The sequence below is a fragment of the Geotrypetes seraphini genome, chromosome 2, assembly GCF_902459505.1.
Source record: "Geotrypetes seraphini chromosome 2, aGeoSer1.1, whole genome shotgun sequence".
Taxonomy (NCBI): domain Eukaryota; kingdom Metazoa; phylum Chordata; class Amphibia; order Gymnophiona; family Dermophiidae; genus Geotrypetes; species Geotrypetes seraphini.
In genome coordinates this window covers 196682163-196700984 of record NC_047085.1, presented here as the reverse complement: position 1 = coordinate 196700984, position 18822 = coordinate 196682163, and the positions used below count along the sequence as shown (strand labels likewise).

The 18822-nt window shown below is 43.3% G+C and overlaps 1 protein-coding gene across 2 annotated transcripts in view; it reads right to left on the bottom strand.

The window, feature by feature from the left end:
• Window positions 1–18822, bottom strand: part of RANBP9 (RAN binding protein 9) — a 153569-nt gene that overhangs the window by 16173 nt on the left and 118574 nt on the right. For both annotated transcript variants that reach the window (XM_033934627.1, XM_033934628.1), the window contains exons 9-11: window positions 17904–18094; window positions 16352–16499; window positions 5171–5292 (exon numbers count right to left, since the gene is read on the bottom strand). In XM_033934627.1, coding sequence (XP_033790518.1) covers window positions 5171–5292; window positions 16352–16499; window positions 17904–18094 — 461 coding nt within the window. The remainder of the gene's footprint in view (window positions 1–5170; window positions 5293–16351; window positions 16500–17903; window positions 18095–18822) is intronic.

The window sequence follows — 18822 nt, the reverse complement described above, 5'->3', positions numbered from 1 at the left end:
CAACATGCCTAAAGTCACAAGGAGATCCAAGCAGAAAACTGCAAAATTACTGCTAAAACACACCCCACCATAGCATAATGAGAAGGCAAATTACTGCCACATTAAAATCACAGCAATAATCCATAGCTCATTGTAAATGTCACTTTGGCTCAGGCACTAATAGGAAGAGAGATACTGGGAAAAAAACAAAACAAAATCCCCAACCAAAACTACTAGCACCCTGATCCAACTTTCTGCAGGGCCCCTATCTCTATCAGTCTCTCTCTCTCTACCTTTCCACAAGCACTTCCCATTCTCCAGCAGACAAACATAAAATACTCTGGGGGATTTTGGGGTCCCCCCACCCCCAACATCAAAACAAATTCCTGGTGGTCTAGTGGGCCCTCTTCCTCTCTCCACCCTAACCCTCCCAACCCTGACTGTAAAAGAAACCTCCTTGGTATCTAGTGGTATCCCTTAATCCCTTTCCCAAGCCCTCTGGACCCTCATACTTGAAGGCAAGAATGATGCCCACACACCCACTCCTGCCTTCAGCATAATCATCTTCAAAATGGTAGTGTGATGCATGGTAGGCTGGCCCCACCCAGTTCATCCCAGGATATGCTGCATGGGCAGAGTTCCACCATTTTGAAGATAGTGGTACTGAAGGGAGAAACAAGTGGGCATTGGTCCTGCTTTCAGATATTTGGGGATGGGGAGAGGGGCAAGGAGTATTGAAAGATTAGGTTCTTACCTTACTAATCTTCTTTCTGTTAAGACATAGGATTCTGTACCATAGCTGATGTCTACAAAAGCAGTGCTAGACAGATGAGCCTGCCTGCAGTACCGAGGACACAAAGGCAGTATCCTCTCGAACCTCCACATCCACTTTGTAGAACCTAGTAAAAGTGTGGAGAGTAGACCAAGTAGCTGCTCTACAAATTTCATCAGGCAAAACATGGAACTCCACCCAGGAAGCAGCCATATTTCTAGTTGAATGTGCTATGATTGAGATAAGGGGCTGTTTACTGCAGGCAATGTAGGAAGATGAAATTTCCATGCAAATCTATCTGGCAAACGAAGCCTTGGAAGCTAGTTTGCCTTGTCTTTATTGGCTGGTCAGCACAAAAAGGTTGTTGGATAGCCAGGAATCTTAGTCCTCTCCTGGTAGTGAAGGACTCCTTTACACATATCCAGCCTCTGCAAAATTCTGTCCTGTTTGACTGAACTCGTAGGGTAAAAGTGGGTAAACAAATTTCCTGATTGACATGGAAGGCAGAAAACACCTTTAATAGACAGGAAGGTACCCTCCACAGAGAAACACCAGACTCCATAAACCTGTAACTCTGAGATCTACCTCGCCGAGACTATGGCAACCAAAAACATGGTCTTAACATAAGATCCAAGAAGGGATGCATCCGGCAGGGACTCATACGGAGCCCGAGATAGGCCCTTCAGAACAACATTAAGGTACCAAGATGGGAATGGCTTATGCATTGGAGCATGCAATCTGAGCAGCCCCTATCAAGAACCAAGTGACGTCTGGATGAGAGGCCAGCAAATGCATGCCTCTGAGCCCTAAAGCATGAGAGGCTGGCTACTTATAACTTGAGAGATGGAATTGCTAGGCACTTTTCAAGTCCGGTTTGTAGGAATGCTAGAATCACTGGGATAGGAGCCATCTCAGACTTTACCTGCTCCTTAGTGAACCATAACTGGATAGTCTTCCAGGTCTTCACATAAGCCGCAAACATCACAGAATTCTTTGCTCTAAGAAAAGTCGTAATGATAACCTCTGAGTAACCCTTACAAGTTAGGGCTGTGAGCTCAAGAGCCATACCATAAGAACAAAGTGCTCTGGATTTTCCATAGAAACTGAACCCCAAGGACACCGGGATGAACCAGCAACCTGAGAGATTCACCTTTTTGGAGGTGTACCGCATAAGCAAGGCCAATGGGACTAGACTGGAGCTACCAGGTCGCTATTCTGTGGATGATCCAGCCCATCATGGCCCACAGTGGAAACACAGAGCAGAAGCTCAGTAGACCATGGTTGAATGAGGGTGTTCAGCCCTGCGCTTCTCAGTTTGGCTCTTCAACTGTAGAAGCAATCTGCCTTTGTGTTCTTGTCTGTGGCCATAAGATCCATTTCTGGTCTTCCCCAGCACTGCACAATGAAGGCGAATACCCTCTGGCACAGAGACCACTCCCCTTGATCCAAAGTCTGCCTGTTGAGAAAATCAGCCTGGATGCTCTCTACTCCTGCCACGTGGGCATCTGAGAGGGCTTGTAAGTGAACTTCCATCCACTGGAACATCTGTGTCTCCAGGCTAAGGGAGTACTTCTCGTGCCTCCTTGTTTGTTCACATATGCTACCGCTGTGACATTATCTGAAAACACCCCAACTACTATTCGTGTCACGAAAGATTGCAATTCCTTCAATGCCAAGAGAATGGCTCTCAGTTTCAAATGATTTATGGAGCACTTGTTTTCCGATGGAGTCCACTTGTCCTGGAGTGAATAACCATAGCAGTGAACCCCCCAAATACTCAGGCTGGCATCAGTCATGAAGATCATCCATGAGTTGATCCTGAGAGGCATGTCCCTCGATAAGGCATTCTCCTGGAGCCACCAATGTAAGCTGTGTTTTGCCCCTGAAGACGCAGGGGAGCTGCGTCTGTAGAGAGTGGCATTGCGGTGACCACCTGGAGAGAAGAGAGTCCTGAAGTGGCTATATATATGCCCAGGGAACAACTTCCAGGGAAACCATCATCGAGCCCAGCATCTGAAGTAATGGTAGGCCGTTGGGCTCTGTAAGGCAAGGATCTCTAAGATCTGCTTCCTAAGCTTCTGTTTGCATTGCTCAGGAAGAAAGACAAGGCTCTGCATTGTGCTGAAGCAGACTCCCAGATATTCCAAGCACTGAGTTAGCTGTAGCTGAATTTTTCGCAAGTTGACTATCCAGCCATTTCTCTGGAGAAGATTCACCACCTGCTGTCTCACCTTCCCGTTACGAGGGGGCCCTGATCAGCCAATTGTCTAGGTAAGGATGCACTTGGATGACCATCCTGTGTAGGTGAGCTGCTACAGCTACCATCACCTTGATAAAGATATGTGGAGCCATGGCCAAACCAAAAGGGAGTACCACAGACTAGTAGTGTTGCTGGAGGATGTGGAATCTTAGAATTTTCTGTGATCCGGAAAGATGGGAATATGAAGATACACCTCCATTAAATCCAGAGAGGCTAGGAATTCCCCCGGAGCCACCACCACTATCACTGAGCGGATTGTCTCCTTGCAAAAGTGGAGGACTTTTAGTACGTTTACTGACTTCAAGTCCAGGATAAGCCTCATTTCCAAAAACAGCCCATGGAAGCTGAAATTAAAAATTAAAAATGTCAAAAAAAGGAGTTTTGGAGTTTGGGGAACCTGACTAACCCCCCTCCCCCTCCCCCCCAATTTTTCCCACAGAGAATAATGGGAATTCTCACTATGACTTTTGGTGCCTGTCAGCTTGTAGCAGCCTGCCTGAAGGGAAAAAATTTCTGCTTCAGAAAATGATAGTAACAAGCCCACCACTGGAGATCTTCTGACTGCTGGTTGGGTGGACCAGACTATGGACTCCCACCCCCAAAAATCCATGCGACACGTTGGGGGGGGGAGAAACATCACTACTGGATCCCTGATACCCAGAGGGTCATTATACAAGGGCCTCCACAGCCTGCACTCAAGCCTCTGATAAATAAGCAGGTGAACAAGCTCCCAGGGGAATTGACCCCAAGCTCCTGAAGGGACACACAGAAGGTTGTTCTTTAGGTACTCCAAGAGATTAGCCTGGGAGCAGCAGTCTACATACATGGAGTAAGCCCGAGAAGGAGACCTCTGAACACCAAAGCCACGGAGAGAAAAAAAAAAAAAAAAGAGAACCAATTACAAAAATACCCCAAAATAAGAAAAAAAAAGCAGAGTAGAACACACCTTCTGAGTTTGCATTCAAAAGGTAAAACTGAAGAGAGCGCTATTCTCCACTGCAGAAGGGGAGGAGTTCAGAGTTTGAGCGACACCCTTCTGTAGATACCCGACCAATGGGAAGCAACAGCTATGGTACAGAATGTCTTTGCTACAGCATACACCATTACAGCTCATATATTGTATGTACTAGAGAATATGCTGTAAATATCTTGTGATGCTAGTTTCCACATTACCTAAGGAAAGGACCAAAGGTTGACAAACATTACATAATTTAATAAATGACAGCCCAGGATAAAAGCTTAGAAGACTACTAAAAAAAACTATTTTATCCCAGAAGTAAAAAGCAGAGTCACTGAGAAAATAAAACAGACTAAAACTTCACAATATTACAGTTTACACATGCAAAATCCTAGCTATGTGTTACCTTTCTTTTAAATTATCAAACTTATTACATGGCTCCTGATTTAAGTGAACAAGTAGGTGCCTTAGACACTTTCATAGACACATATAGGCACCTTTATGTCTTTCCAAAAATACTAGCTAAGTTACAGAAATCAAATACAAGCATGGACATTTACACCCGCTCAAGAATAGGTACAGATCTTTGTGGGTAAAATTCACAAGTACAAGCATAAATTAAGGATTTTATATAATCTATGTGTGTTTCTAGACTCTGCCTGCGTTTCACTCAGACCTTATCCCTGGATACACTGCTGGCAAAGAATTTTCTCATGAATGCTTGTACATTTCCATCAGCTGGAATTTTAGACCAGGACACATACGTGTGAAAGACTTTATAACATTACCCCCTTAATAGGGATCCTCAAGAATACTATTTTATTTATCTTAAAATTTTCTTCACCGCTTAGAACCTAAATGGCTTAAAGTAGAAAACATACATATTCATGGCATATTCAAACATCTTACAACATATACATCTTGTCCTATATTTCCATATGATATATGTATCCTATCCTAAACGTCATACTACCAAGTTTTGGAGAAAGATGGAAGTTTTGGTTGGAACGATCATTTTTTTTCATAAGGCAGCAGCCAGTCCAATGGCAAAGTGTCAAGATTTTCAAGCAAGCAGAGGTACTGTTGCTTTAAGCTACTCCTGTTTTCTGCATCCACTTAAACTTTCAGTGCAATTCAATATTTAGGTGAAATGAAACTTGTTGCAACCTCTTTTTATAGTAAGAATTTTAATATCACAGACCCATTTCTGCATCACAATCTTCCATTTCATCATCATGCTTAGCGCTACCATTTAGAAAGCCATTGGATGAGGTCTCAGCAACGCCATTGGAGTAATGATCCATTTCCATCTCTGCATCGTTGCTGAGAAAAGGAAAAATGAATGCAATTATTTTAGAAATATTGGTTACATGGATTATGGTTTAGCCTCCTAGTCCTTTTTAAAGTCAAACTTTCCTGAAGGATTAATATTTCATGCACATTAAACATGTTCCATTATCAATCAGCTAGGTTAAACTATACCCCACATTTTAAAGCAGCTGCGGTAATATCTTAAACTCTCTGAGCTTATCAAGGTACCAAAGTTGGTAGAAAAAATTGTAGAATACAAATTGCTGGCACAGTTACTAGCATAGTTACTAGCATGACAAATTTTCCCTGTGCGGTTTATTAGTGCACTTACAGAAGCAATAAGTTATTTATAATTACTAATCCACAAAATTACTTCAATCTATTTCCCAATAAATTTTATTGATTTAAAGAACAGAAACAACTGTTCTTGTTTCAAAGTTGTTGATAATTTGTGGTTAAACAGGTTGTCTAAGATTAAGAGGGTATAGTTCACACTTGTGTATTTAGGCCACACAAACTTCAAGAAGATGCACATACAAAAAAGATGCTATATATTTTCATGTTTTTTAATTGCTAGGTAGGTCTCTGTTCATCTGCATGGAGCACAGGCTCAATGATTAAAAAGCAAGGAAAGGTATTTTGGAGAGCTGCTTCTAATCAAATAGACATCAATGCATTCAGCTTACTTCAGGTACTTATACTTTATCAAATTTCCTTTAAAAGCGTATTTAACAGCTTTATAAAATCAGCAACAGCAAAACACAGGATATTAAAAAAAATAAATATTCTGTATGTCGATTGTGTAAGTTTAAAGCAACGGATGCTTGACCCTGTTGCATTTCCTCTCCTCCCCCTAATTCAGACTTAGGGCTCCTTTTACTAAGGTGCGCTAGCGTTTTTAGCGCACGCAGCAGATTAGCGCGTGCTAACCCCGCGCTACGTGGCTAGAACTAACGCCAGCTCAATGCTGGCGTTAGTGTCTAGCGCGCGCTATTCCGCGTGTTAAAGACCTAACGCAGCTTAGTAAAAGGAGCCCTTACTTTGTGTTAAAGGGAATATTTATTCCTTGATTTTAAATGTGAACTCTGGAAAAGGCAAGAGACATTGTAAAGGAATAGAGGATAAAACAAAGAATATCACAATGCCTCTATTGTTCCATGGTAAAACAGTACCTTGAATAATACTGTGTGCAATTCTGGTTGCGGCATCTCAAAAAAATAGTGGAACTAGAAAAGGTAAAGAAGTTATTGAGGTTAGTGGGGGAGGGGGGGAGAAGAGTGTGGTGCAGTGGTTAAAAGCTAAAGCCTCAGCACCCTGAGGTTGTGGGTTCAAATCTGCTGCCACTCAGGGCAGGAAACCTTATTTTTCAATGGGCACAGATGCTGTGCGTGTGTGTTACACACTTACACTATCTGCCCCATTAAAAAAAAACACAAAAAAAAACCCCTCCCATCTGATAATGGCCCTCCTTGACATCACCTCAACGAACTGGCATTGGAAACTGACCCTGCCCCGCACCAGCGATAATCGGCAGGAGGGATGCTGACCCCCCTCCCCCCGCACAAGAAAAAAATAGGCACCACCACCCCCCTACCACCAGATGTCCCCCTGCACAGGCTCCCCCCAAACCATCCCCTATCCCCCCTCAAAAAATAAAAAGGCAGGAGGGATGCCCACTCCTTCCTGCCACCGGATGATCCCCCAAATCTCCCCCACCTCCCTTCCAAACTCCACCCCGAGTATCTTTGTCTGAAGAGAGCAGGAGGTAGGCTTCGTCCCTCCAGCTCTGAGGCCCACCAATCCAAAGGGCAGGCCTTCCCCTTCTCAGTGCATCATGATTGGGGGGGGGCTAAGACCTTGATTGGCTCAGACACCTAAGGACCCTTTCTCTATATCCTTGGGAGGGGCCTTAGGCATCTGAGCCAATCAGGGTCTTGGACCCCTCCCAATGCATCACATGATGCACCAAGAAGAGGAAGGTCTGCCATTTTGAATCGGCAGGCCTCGGAGCTGGAGAGCCAAGCCTCCCTCCTGCTCTCTTCAGACAAAGGTACTAGGCATCCCTCCTGCTGATTTTCGATAGCATGTGTGTGTGTTTGGGGGGGGGGTGTTGGTCAACTAGTGCCGGTTCATCAGGGAGATGTCGGGGAAGGCCATCATCAGCAGGATGGGGCTTTTTCTTTTAATGGGGCAGATATTGTGCACGTGTAACACACAGCATCTGTGCACATTAAAAAAAAAAAAAAAAGTTTGCCATGTTATAAATATTTTTGTATCGGTGAGACAGGTAGCAACTGGTTTTGATCAGTCACTTTTTTCAAATCACTAAAAGTGATCACTTTTTTTTGCATTGGGAAGCCATGTTAGAACATCAATCGCTCTGCTAATTTACGTGGCATTTCAATATTAATGACCTTATTTGCATGGCCGGATTGGAGAATAAGTGATCCTGCAGAAAACCACACAGTGAGCCGTTTTCTGCATTGGGTCGGTAAATCCGATCGTCGCTAAACCAGTCAAAACCGGTCTAGCGAGAATCATGTGAGGATCGCTGACTTTATAGAATCATAGAAGATGGCGGCAGAAAAGGGCCATAGCCCAACAAGTCTGCCCACTCTATTGACCTACCCCCCTTGATTTTACCTCCTTAGAGAACCCACATGTGTATCCCATTTCCTTTTAAAATCCGGCACACTGCTGGCCTCAATCACCTGAAGTGAAGTTCATTCCAATCATCAACCACCCTTTCGGTGAAGAAATACTTCCTGGTGTCGCCATGAAATTTCCCACCCTTGATTTTCAGCGGATGCCCTCTTGTGGCCGAGGGCCCTTTAAGAAAGAAGATATCATCTTCCACCTCAATATGGCCCGTGATATATTTAAATGTCTCTATCATGTCTCCTCTCTCTCTACGTTCCTCGAGCGAGTATAGCTGCAATTTATTCAGCCTTTCCTCATACAGGAGATCTTTGAGTCCCGAGACCATCCTGATGGCCATTCGTTGTACCGACTCAACTCTCAGCACATCTTTTTGGTAATGTGGTCTCCAGAATTGTACACAATATTCCAGATGAGGTCTCACCATGGATCTGTACAACGGCATTATGACTTCGGGCTTTCGGCTGACAAAACTTCTACGGATACAACCCATCATTTGTCTTGCCTTCGATGAAGCCTTCTCCACTTGATTGGCAGTTTTCATGTCTTCGCTAATGATCACCTCCAAATCACATTCTGCCTTAGTCCTGGCTAAGGTTTCACCATTTAGTGTGTAAGTTCTGCACGTATTTCTGCTGCCAAAGTGCATGACTTTACATTTCTTAGCATTGAAGCTTAGCTGCCAAGTGGACCACTGTTCCAATAGAAGTAGATCCTGCGTCATACTGTCAGGCAAAGTGCTCTTACTTACTATGTTGCATAGTTTGGCGTCATCAGCAAATAATGTGATTTTACCTTGAAGCCCCTGAATCAGATCTCTTACGAATATGTTGATAAGGATCGGGCCCAAGACCGAACCCTGTGGCACTCCACTGGTCACCTCCGACGTTTTGGAAGGGGTACCGTTTACCACCACTCTCTGTAGTCTACCGCTTAGCCAATCATTGATCCATGCAGTCAATGTTTCTCCCAGACTCATAGATTTTATCTTGCTCAATAACCTGCGGTGTGGGACGCTATCAAAAGCTTTTCTGAAGTCTAAGTACACGACGTCAAGGGACTCCCCCACATCCAGCTTCTTTGTTATCCAGTCAAAGAAGCTAATTAGATTGGATTGGCAGGACCTTCCCTTGGTAAATCCATGTTGGCGGGGATCCCGTAGAGTCTCCTCATCCAGGATCGTATCTAATTTATGCTTAATTAGTGTTTCCATGAGTTTACTCACAATGGAGGTGAGACTCACCAGCTTGTAATTCGCAGCCTCTGTCCTGCAGCCCTTTTTGTGGAGTGGGATGACATTAGCTGTTTTCCAGTCCAAGGGGACTCTTCCTGTATTCAGGGAAAAATTGAAGAGCACGGATAATGGCTCTGCCAGGACATCACGCAACTCTCTAAGCACCCTGGGGTGTATATTGTCCGGCCCCATGGCTTTGTTCACTTTGAGTCTTGATAGTTCGCAGTAGACGCTGCTGGGTGTAAACTCGAAATTCCAAAACAGGTCTTCCAAGCTTTGCCATGCTTGCAGCTGTGGACCGGACCCTGGTGCCTCGCAGGTAAAGACTGAGCAGAAGTATTCATTTAGTAGTTCGGCTTTATCGGAATCCGATTCTGCATAATTCCCATCTGCTTTCCTGAGGCGTACTATCCCATCTGTGTTTCTTTTTCTATCACTGATGTACCTAAAGAAGGATTTATCCCCCTTCTTAATGTCCTTTGCTAGATTCTCTTCTATACGAAGCTTGGCCTCTCTGACTGCCGTTTTGACAGCTTTAGACCTGGCTAGATAGTCTTCTTTTGCCTCTTCTTTTCCTGACTGCTTGTAGGAAATAAATGCTTTTTTCTTCTTTTTAACGAGGTCCGAGATTTCTATAGTGAACCACTGGGGTCTATTATTTCTCAGTCGTTTGCTTTTTTACTGTTTTTATATAGTGTTTTGTTGCTTTCGTGTAGGGTAGATTTCAGGGTTGAACACATAGCCTCAACATTATCAGTTTCAGCTTGGTCATGCAGTGCCCGACAGACGAAATCTCCCATTAGATAGATTGTGAACCTGCCAGGACAGACAAGGAAAAATGCTTGAGTACCTGAATAAATTCATATAAACTGTTCTGACCTCCTTTGGGAGAACAGTTTAGAAAACTGATTAAATAATAAAGAGTGACCAAACTGATTAAAGGAATAGAATGACCCTCTAAAGAAGCTAAAGAGATTAAGGCTCTTCAGCATGAAGACAAGACAACTAAGGGGAATAGATAAACATGAACCAACTGTTTACTCTTTCAAAAAGTACAAAAGAAGTAGAATGCTGCCTGAAATTACATGGTAATATTTTTACAAAAAATAGGAGAAAAAGTTTTTTCACTCAGCATATTAAACTACTCTGAACTCATTGCTGGATCAAGTGGTAAAAGCAGTTAATGTAGCTGGGTTTAAAAAAAAGGGTTGGACAACTTCCCAGAGGAAAAGTCTACAAACAGTTAAGGTTGACCCGGGGAAAGCCACTACTTATCTCTATGATTAAGTAAGATAGAATCTTGCAATTTTGCGGAGATTCTGTCAGATACTTATAACGTGGACTTTGTTGAAAACAGGATACTGGGCTAGATGGACCCTTGGTCTAACCCAGTAGGGTAATACTTATAATCAGGGGCATACTCAGCCCTCCAAGTTAGGGGAGGGGGCCCCAAGGGTAGACAGAGTGGGCGAGTGGGGCAACACATTCTTCCTCTGCCCCCCACCCTCCGGGTGGTCATGCAATTCCTTTTCTCTCTCACACCTCTTATGGTCTGGTGTCTCTTTCCCTTCCCTCCTCCCCGCAGTCTGGTGTCTCATTCACTTTTCCCTAACCCAAACGCTGCCACTGCAGTTCTCCTGCATCGGCTCTCAAGGAAGCCTTGCCTCTTACTGGCTCCAGAAACTGTGCAGAGAGAAAGCTTCCATGGCCAACAAGAGGCAAGGCTGCCTTGAGAGCTGACAAAGGAGAACTGCAGCAACAGGGTGTGGGATAGGGGAAGTGAATGAGACGCCAAACCCCAGGGAGGGAAGGGAGACACACAAAGGACTGCACAAGTTGTGGGGCAGAGGGAATGCCAGACAGCATATGCACTGCCACTGGGGGAGCCTGTGCCAGGAATTGGGGGGGGGGGCGCCTGGGACCCTGAGGTTAGCCCTAGTTATACCTATATCCAAATTATATCATGTTTTTGTAACATAGTAAATGATGGCAGATTAACTTGTCTCTTTCTTTGATTTTTCTGGGCTGTAGACTGTAAAGTCTGGTATTGTCCTAGGTTCCAAATGCTGAAGTTGCCATCCAAGCTCACTCCAGCATATCCAACCATCCTGTTCTTTGCAGGATATCTATCGTAAAGTCTAGCCAGTAACATCCTCTCTTCGTGAAGGAGAGTTTCCTAACATTGCTCTTAGGGGCTCCTTTTACTAAGCTGCGCTAGGGCTTTAACGCACAGAATAGCGTGCGCTACAATGCCATGAACGCAAGATGCTAATGCCAGCATTGAGCTGCTTAGCGCGGGGTTGGCGTGCGCTAATCACGCTAGTGCACCTTAGTAAAAGGAGCCCTCTCTGTAACCTCAAATTATGTCCTCTAGTTTTACCATTTTTTTCTTCTCTGGAAAAGATTTGGTTCTATATTAATGCCTTTCAAATATTTAAATGTCTGTATCATATCTCCCATGTTCCTCCTCTCCTCCAGAGAATACATATTTAGGTCTCTTCTCATACTTCTTTTGGTTCAAACATCTTACTATTTTCATCGCCTTCCTCTGGACCGCTTAAAGTCTTTTTATATCCTTCGTCAGATACAGCCTCCAAAACTGAACATAATACTCCAAGTGCGGCCTCACCAACGACCTATACAGGGGCATCAATGCCTCCCTTCTTCTGCTGGTTACTCCTCTTTCTACACAGCCTAGCATCCTTCTGGCAACAGCCACCGCCTTATCACACTGTTTAGATGCCTTTAGATCTTTAGACACAATCACCCCAAGATCCGTCTCTCCATCTGTGCTTATTAGCCTCTCACCTCCTAGCATATATGGTTCCCTCGGATTTCTACCCCCCAAATGCATTACTCTGCACTTTTTCGCATTGAATTTTAGTTGCCAGACGCTAGACCATTCTTCTAACTTTTACAGATCCTTTTTCATGTTTTCCATGGGCCACTCTGATAGATCATCTATCACTGTTGCCTCTCAATTTACTGCAATGTAAGTCACCTCTCTAGGTTAAAAAAAATGAAGGAGGAGAGGATGAAAAGGCCAAAAGGATGCACTAGAGCTGATGTGATCAAACGTTACAGTGGGATAAAAATAGAGGAAACATACTGGTAGCATATTGGTTGGTGATCAATGATCATCAGGACCAGTCTGCTGGAGTAAGCATCAATAATGGAATTCCTTTGGAGGCACAAGGTACCTTGTAGACTAGCGAGGGAATGAGTACTTTGTGAGGGTGAAAGCCAACTCAGGTGCCAATCTGAACAGTACTGGAGGCAGGACAACATGGAGAGATTCCCATTGGAAACCTTCCCCTATATTTTGTTTGGCCCTACATGAATGTCTTTTGCCTTTGCTTTTCACTTTATATTTATGGAGTTCTTTCCTACCTGTTTTTACCTTATATTGTAAACAGCTTTGACCATAGGAATTGCAGTATAGCACGTATTGAATAAATACATAAAAAATGTCAATTAGGTGAGGCCCTCTAGATGTTATCTGGTCTGAAGATTTTTTTGCCTCTCATATTGATCTGATCCTGAATCAGTCTGCTCATACAAGTGCATAGAAGCAGTGGAACAGAAGTATGCAAACTCTGATCAAGAATGGCTAATTCAGGACAGCAAGACAATTCCCGAATTTTTTAAATAGTTTGATGTTTGGTTGCCGACCATAAAGATCATTGCGTTCTGAAAATTCAGCACTGTTGAAAACAAAGACCAATCCCAAGTGGGGGTGGGTAAGCAGAGTGGGCAGACTTGATGGGCTGTAGCCCTTTTCTGCCGTCATCTTCTATGTTTCATCTTCTATGTTTCTAAGTATGTGGAAACAAATGTTATGACCTTTTCATGTGCAGGAGTAAAACTGTGGAATGATCTTGTTGGCCAAATTCATAAATGTGGTGATAGGAGTTCATTCAGAAAACTGCAGAAACCATTATTTGTTGATGCATTTCTTTGAGCATTTAACCTACTTATTGTAAGGATTGAATCTTTCTGCTTTTGCTTTTATCTGTCCTAACCTGTTTCAATATTTTATGTATGTAACTTTATTGTAATCCGCTTTGGAATAAAATGCTATAGAAATTTAAAAAATAAATTCAAAAACTTAGATGCGACAGTTATTAAAGACCAAGTGGTAATTCAGCAGAAGATGGAGGCCTTTGAAAACTTTACTAAATGACTAACTTGATGTTTTTAAAATTTCTCAGAAGCAACCTTCTCACCTAGACAATATTACAGAAGTTCAAGGTTAATTCTGAATTCATTAATTCTGTTACTAAGGCTTGCACCTAGAGAAATAATCAACTGCCATCTTCACCAGGTATGAGAAACATCAAGGAAAACAAAATGTAAAACCCCAAAAGTCCACATTCCTGAACCTACAAGTATAACTTTGGAGTCCAAAAGACAAAAGTTACCAATGACCTCCTCCCCCCAAAGAAGCGAGGAGAAAGGAAGGAATTTAACTGGATCTACTGTTCAGTTGCTCTTTAGTTGCATCAATAACTTAGCTTCATATACTCGTATAAATTGCCTATTAAAAAGGTACAATAAGCAGCTTGTAAGCCACTCACAACTATGGGCCGAGTAAACCCTGGATATTCAATGCTGGGTCATGTCCCGAGTTGCCGCACTTACCCAGATATTTAGTATCAGAGACCGAAGTTAATCAGACACCAGTTGATATTTAGACCAGTGCCCAGTTAACTTCGCAAGTCAAATCAGGGCAGCCTTTCTTCTGTGCTAACTTCATCTACATACTTAGCTGGTTAGCAGTCTGAATATCACTACTAAGCAACTTTTTTCTTGTAAATCCATACTCTATTCCTGGATAATTGAGTTATGCATCCCATCTCACGAGATCTCTTGTAGGAATCATTGTTTACATATTTTTGATCCTCCCATCTTGCCTCAGGACTGCTCTCTGACTTCCAATTTGTTCAAAAGCAGACAGTCACACCTGTATAACACAGAAAACAGAGGGGTATGGGGAAACTCCCTGAGAAACAAGTCTAATCTGCTCATATTATGAAACCTTAAAATTAATGAGGAGGTGCAGCCTGCACCAACAGAGTGAGGTGCCTTAGCTAAAGATCCCCAGGGCAAAGTGCAAAACATAGTCAGATATTAATCTTAGAAAGGTTGGTCAAAGAATCAGAAGTCCAGCTTACCAGTACTTATCGAGGCACAAAAATTGGCGTATCAGCAACTCTCAGGGAAGGTTCCAGGAATAGAGTGTGAATTTACAAGAAAGAAGGTTAGCAAAGGTAAGAACCCTTTCATTCTTGTATAATCCCACTCTATTCCTAGACAAGTGGGACATAACAGCAGTCCCTCAAAGTCAGGGTGGGACTGATGAGCCGGCTGCCAAACTGAAGATCCAAAAGCAAAATCCTGCTTGGTTGGCAAGTCTATCCTGCAAAACTTTGCAAAAGTATGGATGACCAAGTGGCAGCCCTGCAAATCTCTTCAGGGAAAAACTGCTGAAGATTCTGCCCACAAGGAGGCAACACCTCAAGTGGAGTGAACCTTTACCGAAAGGGCCGTTTTCTGGCTCTGGTATAGGTGGAAGAAACAGAGGCTTTAGAAGCTGATCTACTCTTGTGGGCTGGGCCAACCAGCACAAACAGATGATCGTTTGTGCCAAACGACAGCCAAAACTCATTCATGACCTTTAAGTACCGCAGCAGAAGCCTGCATACATCCAGTGATTTCAATATCCTGTCATGTTTTTACTGGAACCCAAGGGCACAAAGGCAGGAAAGTGTACCTCCTGACTGATGTGGAAACTAGAGACCACCTTCGGAAGAAAGGAGGAACAGTGCATGCAGGATCACGCTGGAGTCTGTAATCTGAAGAAATGGATCCCTGCAGGACAAAGCCTGAAGCTCGGAAACTGTGAGTCAACGTAATGGCCACCAAGACCACCGCCTTGACAGTGAGATCTGTCAAAGAAGCCTGGTCCAGTGGCCCATAGGGTGGACTAGCAAGCGACAGCAGAACCAAATTGAGATTCCAAGTCAGACACAGCTGACACAATGGAGGGTGAAGTCGCAATGCACCCTTCAAAAACTGGACCACATCTGGATGAGCGGCCAGAGTACCCCTCAGAGGCTTAGGACCAAGGCAAGAAAGTCTGGCAATCTGAACCCTCAGGGAGCCACCTGCTAGTCCCTTCTCCAGGCCTTCTTGAAGAAAGGTGAGTACAATCGGGACAATCGTTCTTCCGACGTCACTAAGCTTGAAAACACCTCTAAGTCTTTGCATACACTGCCACAGTTGACTTCTTGCTGTGCAAGATGATAGCTATCACTCCTGCCAAGTAGCCGCTGTGCACTAAGTCTGTGTGCTCAAGAGCCAGGCCATAAGACCAAAGCAGTCCGGATTCTGCAGGACTATGGGACCCTGCATGAGTGGAAGAGAAGCTTGAGCCCTTGATCCAGCTGTAGATGAACAAGGTCAGCACAGCACGGATGCCTCGGTCAATTGGGCACCATGAGAATCACCTGACCCTGGTGTGTCCTGATTAGAGAATGACACGGGGATGACAAATTTGTCCCCACAGGAACTCATTCCCCATCCTGACTCCGTGAGTTTTGTCACTGTCCCTACCCCATTCCTATAAACTCTGTTTAAAAATCATAAGTGTTCGAGGCTTGTGCAGGTGAGAACAGAGCTTGCATGAATGGGACAGGGACAGGAAAAGAACTTGTTGGGACGGGAAAATGAGCTCCTGCGGGAATGGGGAAAAATTTGACCCAGTGTCATTCTCTAGTTTTGATTCTTCTCAGAAGACGGCCTATCATGGGCCACGGAGGAAAGACATAGAGAAGACCCTTCTGTGGCAACGGCTACACCATGCCATCGATCCTTCGCTTCCTGGCTTGCGGCGACAGCTGAAGAACCGAGCCACCTTCTTGCTGGACTCTGATGCCATCAAGTCGAATATCGGATGACCCCCATCTCTCTACTATACAGCGGGAGACTCTGTGGGACATGGACCATTTCCCCAGATTCAGAGTCTTCCGGCTGAGGAAATCCACCTGCCACATGTCAGCTAGTCCATGCCAGCTACATACACCGCAGAAAGTGCCAGGGAAGAATTATCATGTTCAGGATGGATTGCATGATGCAACTAGTAAAAGGTTTGATATACAGGAGCTGAGAATCACTCACCTGGTAAAGCTGTTAACTTGCTGTGACCGGGTCATATTTATACTGTTGAGTTCTGGTACATTTAAGTTAGTGGACTGATGTTTACTATGACAGTAAGATTGATGCACTTTGTTTGATATTACTCCATTACTGCAACTACTTTCGAAACCTAAAAATTAGAAAAAAAATATCCAAATTACAAGCAGAGCTCACAATTTTGGAAATGTTTTTGTTGTTTTGACTTGCAGTATTCAGAGCTCGACAAGGCATAGGGCCCTGAGCTGTTGGCAGTCCTGACTTTCTTCTTCTACTACTATTAATTATTTCTACTACTGCTAGACATAGCACATAAGGATTACTTTAGTTGAAATTGTGCTTCTACATATAACAGCAATAGAAGGAAACTGACATTTTGTGGCAGTTCAGAGCCCCACAACCAAGCCTGAAGGAGCCCTGCAAAAAATAAAAATCCTCCTTGCTCCACTAAAGCAGGACCATAGATAATGTAGTTATGGCAGTATCAGTTAAAAATAATTTTAGTCACATTGTTTCAAAAGTTAACTATTAAACTATGAAACTTACACAATAAATACAGGAAAAGCTGTCTGCAACTGCAAGGTAGATCCAACCAAATCAACATGCTCTCACAAACCTCAGACTGGCAGTAAAGTGAAACCCATTAGTCAGCTGGGAACTGACCTGTACCTGATCCCTTGCAGCAGGGTTGGAAAATTTTCAGTGAATTTGCTATTTAATCATTAATTACATCCCCAACATGAAGTAAGAGAGGAAAGGGATAGCTCTGTGAATAGATGGCAGAACATAGAAACAGAGGGGTTGGCAAGGATATGAAGGTGACAGGTCAAAAGTGTACGCTGACAAAGGCGCACCGAGACAACTGAGCGCAAGGCGGAAGCCCGCACCGAACAAAAACAGTGTTTTAAGGGGCTCCGACGGGGGTGTGTGAGGGGAGGAACCCCCCCCCCCCCACTTTACTGAATACAGATCGCACTGGCGTTGTGGGGGGCTTGGGGGGGGGTTGTAACCTCCCACATTATACTGAAAACGTCACTTTTTCCCTAAAAAAACAGGGAAAAAGTTAAGTTTCCCGAGAGGTCAATTGTCTTGTTTTTGTTCCACTTCATAAATTCACCCACCTTATTCCCAGCTCTAAAACGCCAAGTTTCTCCCCCTTATTCATCACTCCCCATACTGTCTGACTAAATCTCGCCTACGCTGCAAATATGCTATTTGGTACAACTCTACTTACTGACAGATAGTAACCAGTTAAAAATAAAACTTTAAACTTCTTGTTGCAGAACACACATAAAAACCAAATGTAATCTTTTCCTTTGTGAGATTACCTGGAAGCCCCTCAGTAGTAAGCTACCAACCCAGAAAAGTCCTGCCCAAAACCTCAATATGAAGAATGATGTAAAAACTTGGAATTTACTAAAATAGTTTCCTGGTGTTCATTATATTAACTTGGAAGAGAAACAGCCTTTTGGTTATATTTCTCAGCCTGAAGGCCATCAGCTATAATAAAGCAACATTTTTAGCAGTTTGGTCTTACCAGGGCCATGTGCAGTGTTCCCTTTAATGGCTGCTAAACTGTGGATATTTATTCCATGGCTGGGACTCATACTAGTACCAGCAAAGGGTCGAGGGCTGCCAGGGTAACTGTCCTGAGACTTCGGGCTTCGGCCTCCCAGGCAGCGCACTTCACTGTCTGTGCCATTCACCATCTCAATAAATTGGCGCACTCTGGGAGGAATTAAAGACACATCAGGTTGGATAACACAGTACACCACCACACACATCCAGCTTCTACATGGGATACTGAGCGATCTGTAAAATATGCCTGCAAAAATGCCTCTGAAAAATATTTTTAAAAACAGACTGCAGGAAATTCATTTTGGCACCACATGGGGACAGAAAGGGGACTTATGCTGCGCTGGTTATTCATAGCTTTGAAAAATAATCATTTTAAAAAGTTGTTTTATAACACAAATTGATACATTCTGAACCCAAATAATAAATTGCAATCCATGAATCACAAATTTAAAATATTTTTTTGCTGCCACTAGTGAAATACTGTATGTTTTAGACATGGTTGTTTCATAGTGTATAAATTCTTCTCTTTTTGATCACAAACTTAGAACCCTGTTTTCTTCCTAATTTATTCTGATACATATAATTTAGAGCTCTTTAGTTTGAGCTCTTTCTACAACTTAAAACCACTAAAATCTCAAGAATGAAATGCAAATTTGAAAACACACTAATGTAAAAGATTTCAGATGCAATTTTTCTATAGATAAAATAGCATTTTGAGGAAATTTTATAACATGAATTTCATAAATGGTCTGTTACAAAATACCAGTCACTGTAAAAGTAGATGGATTGTCATGGCGGCACATACCTTTTTGGTTAAGTGTGTTCAGGGTGAAGTTTGGGCTAAGCCTAGATAGCATTTGTGTTCGTACACAGATTAA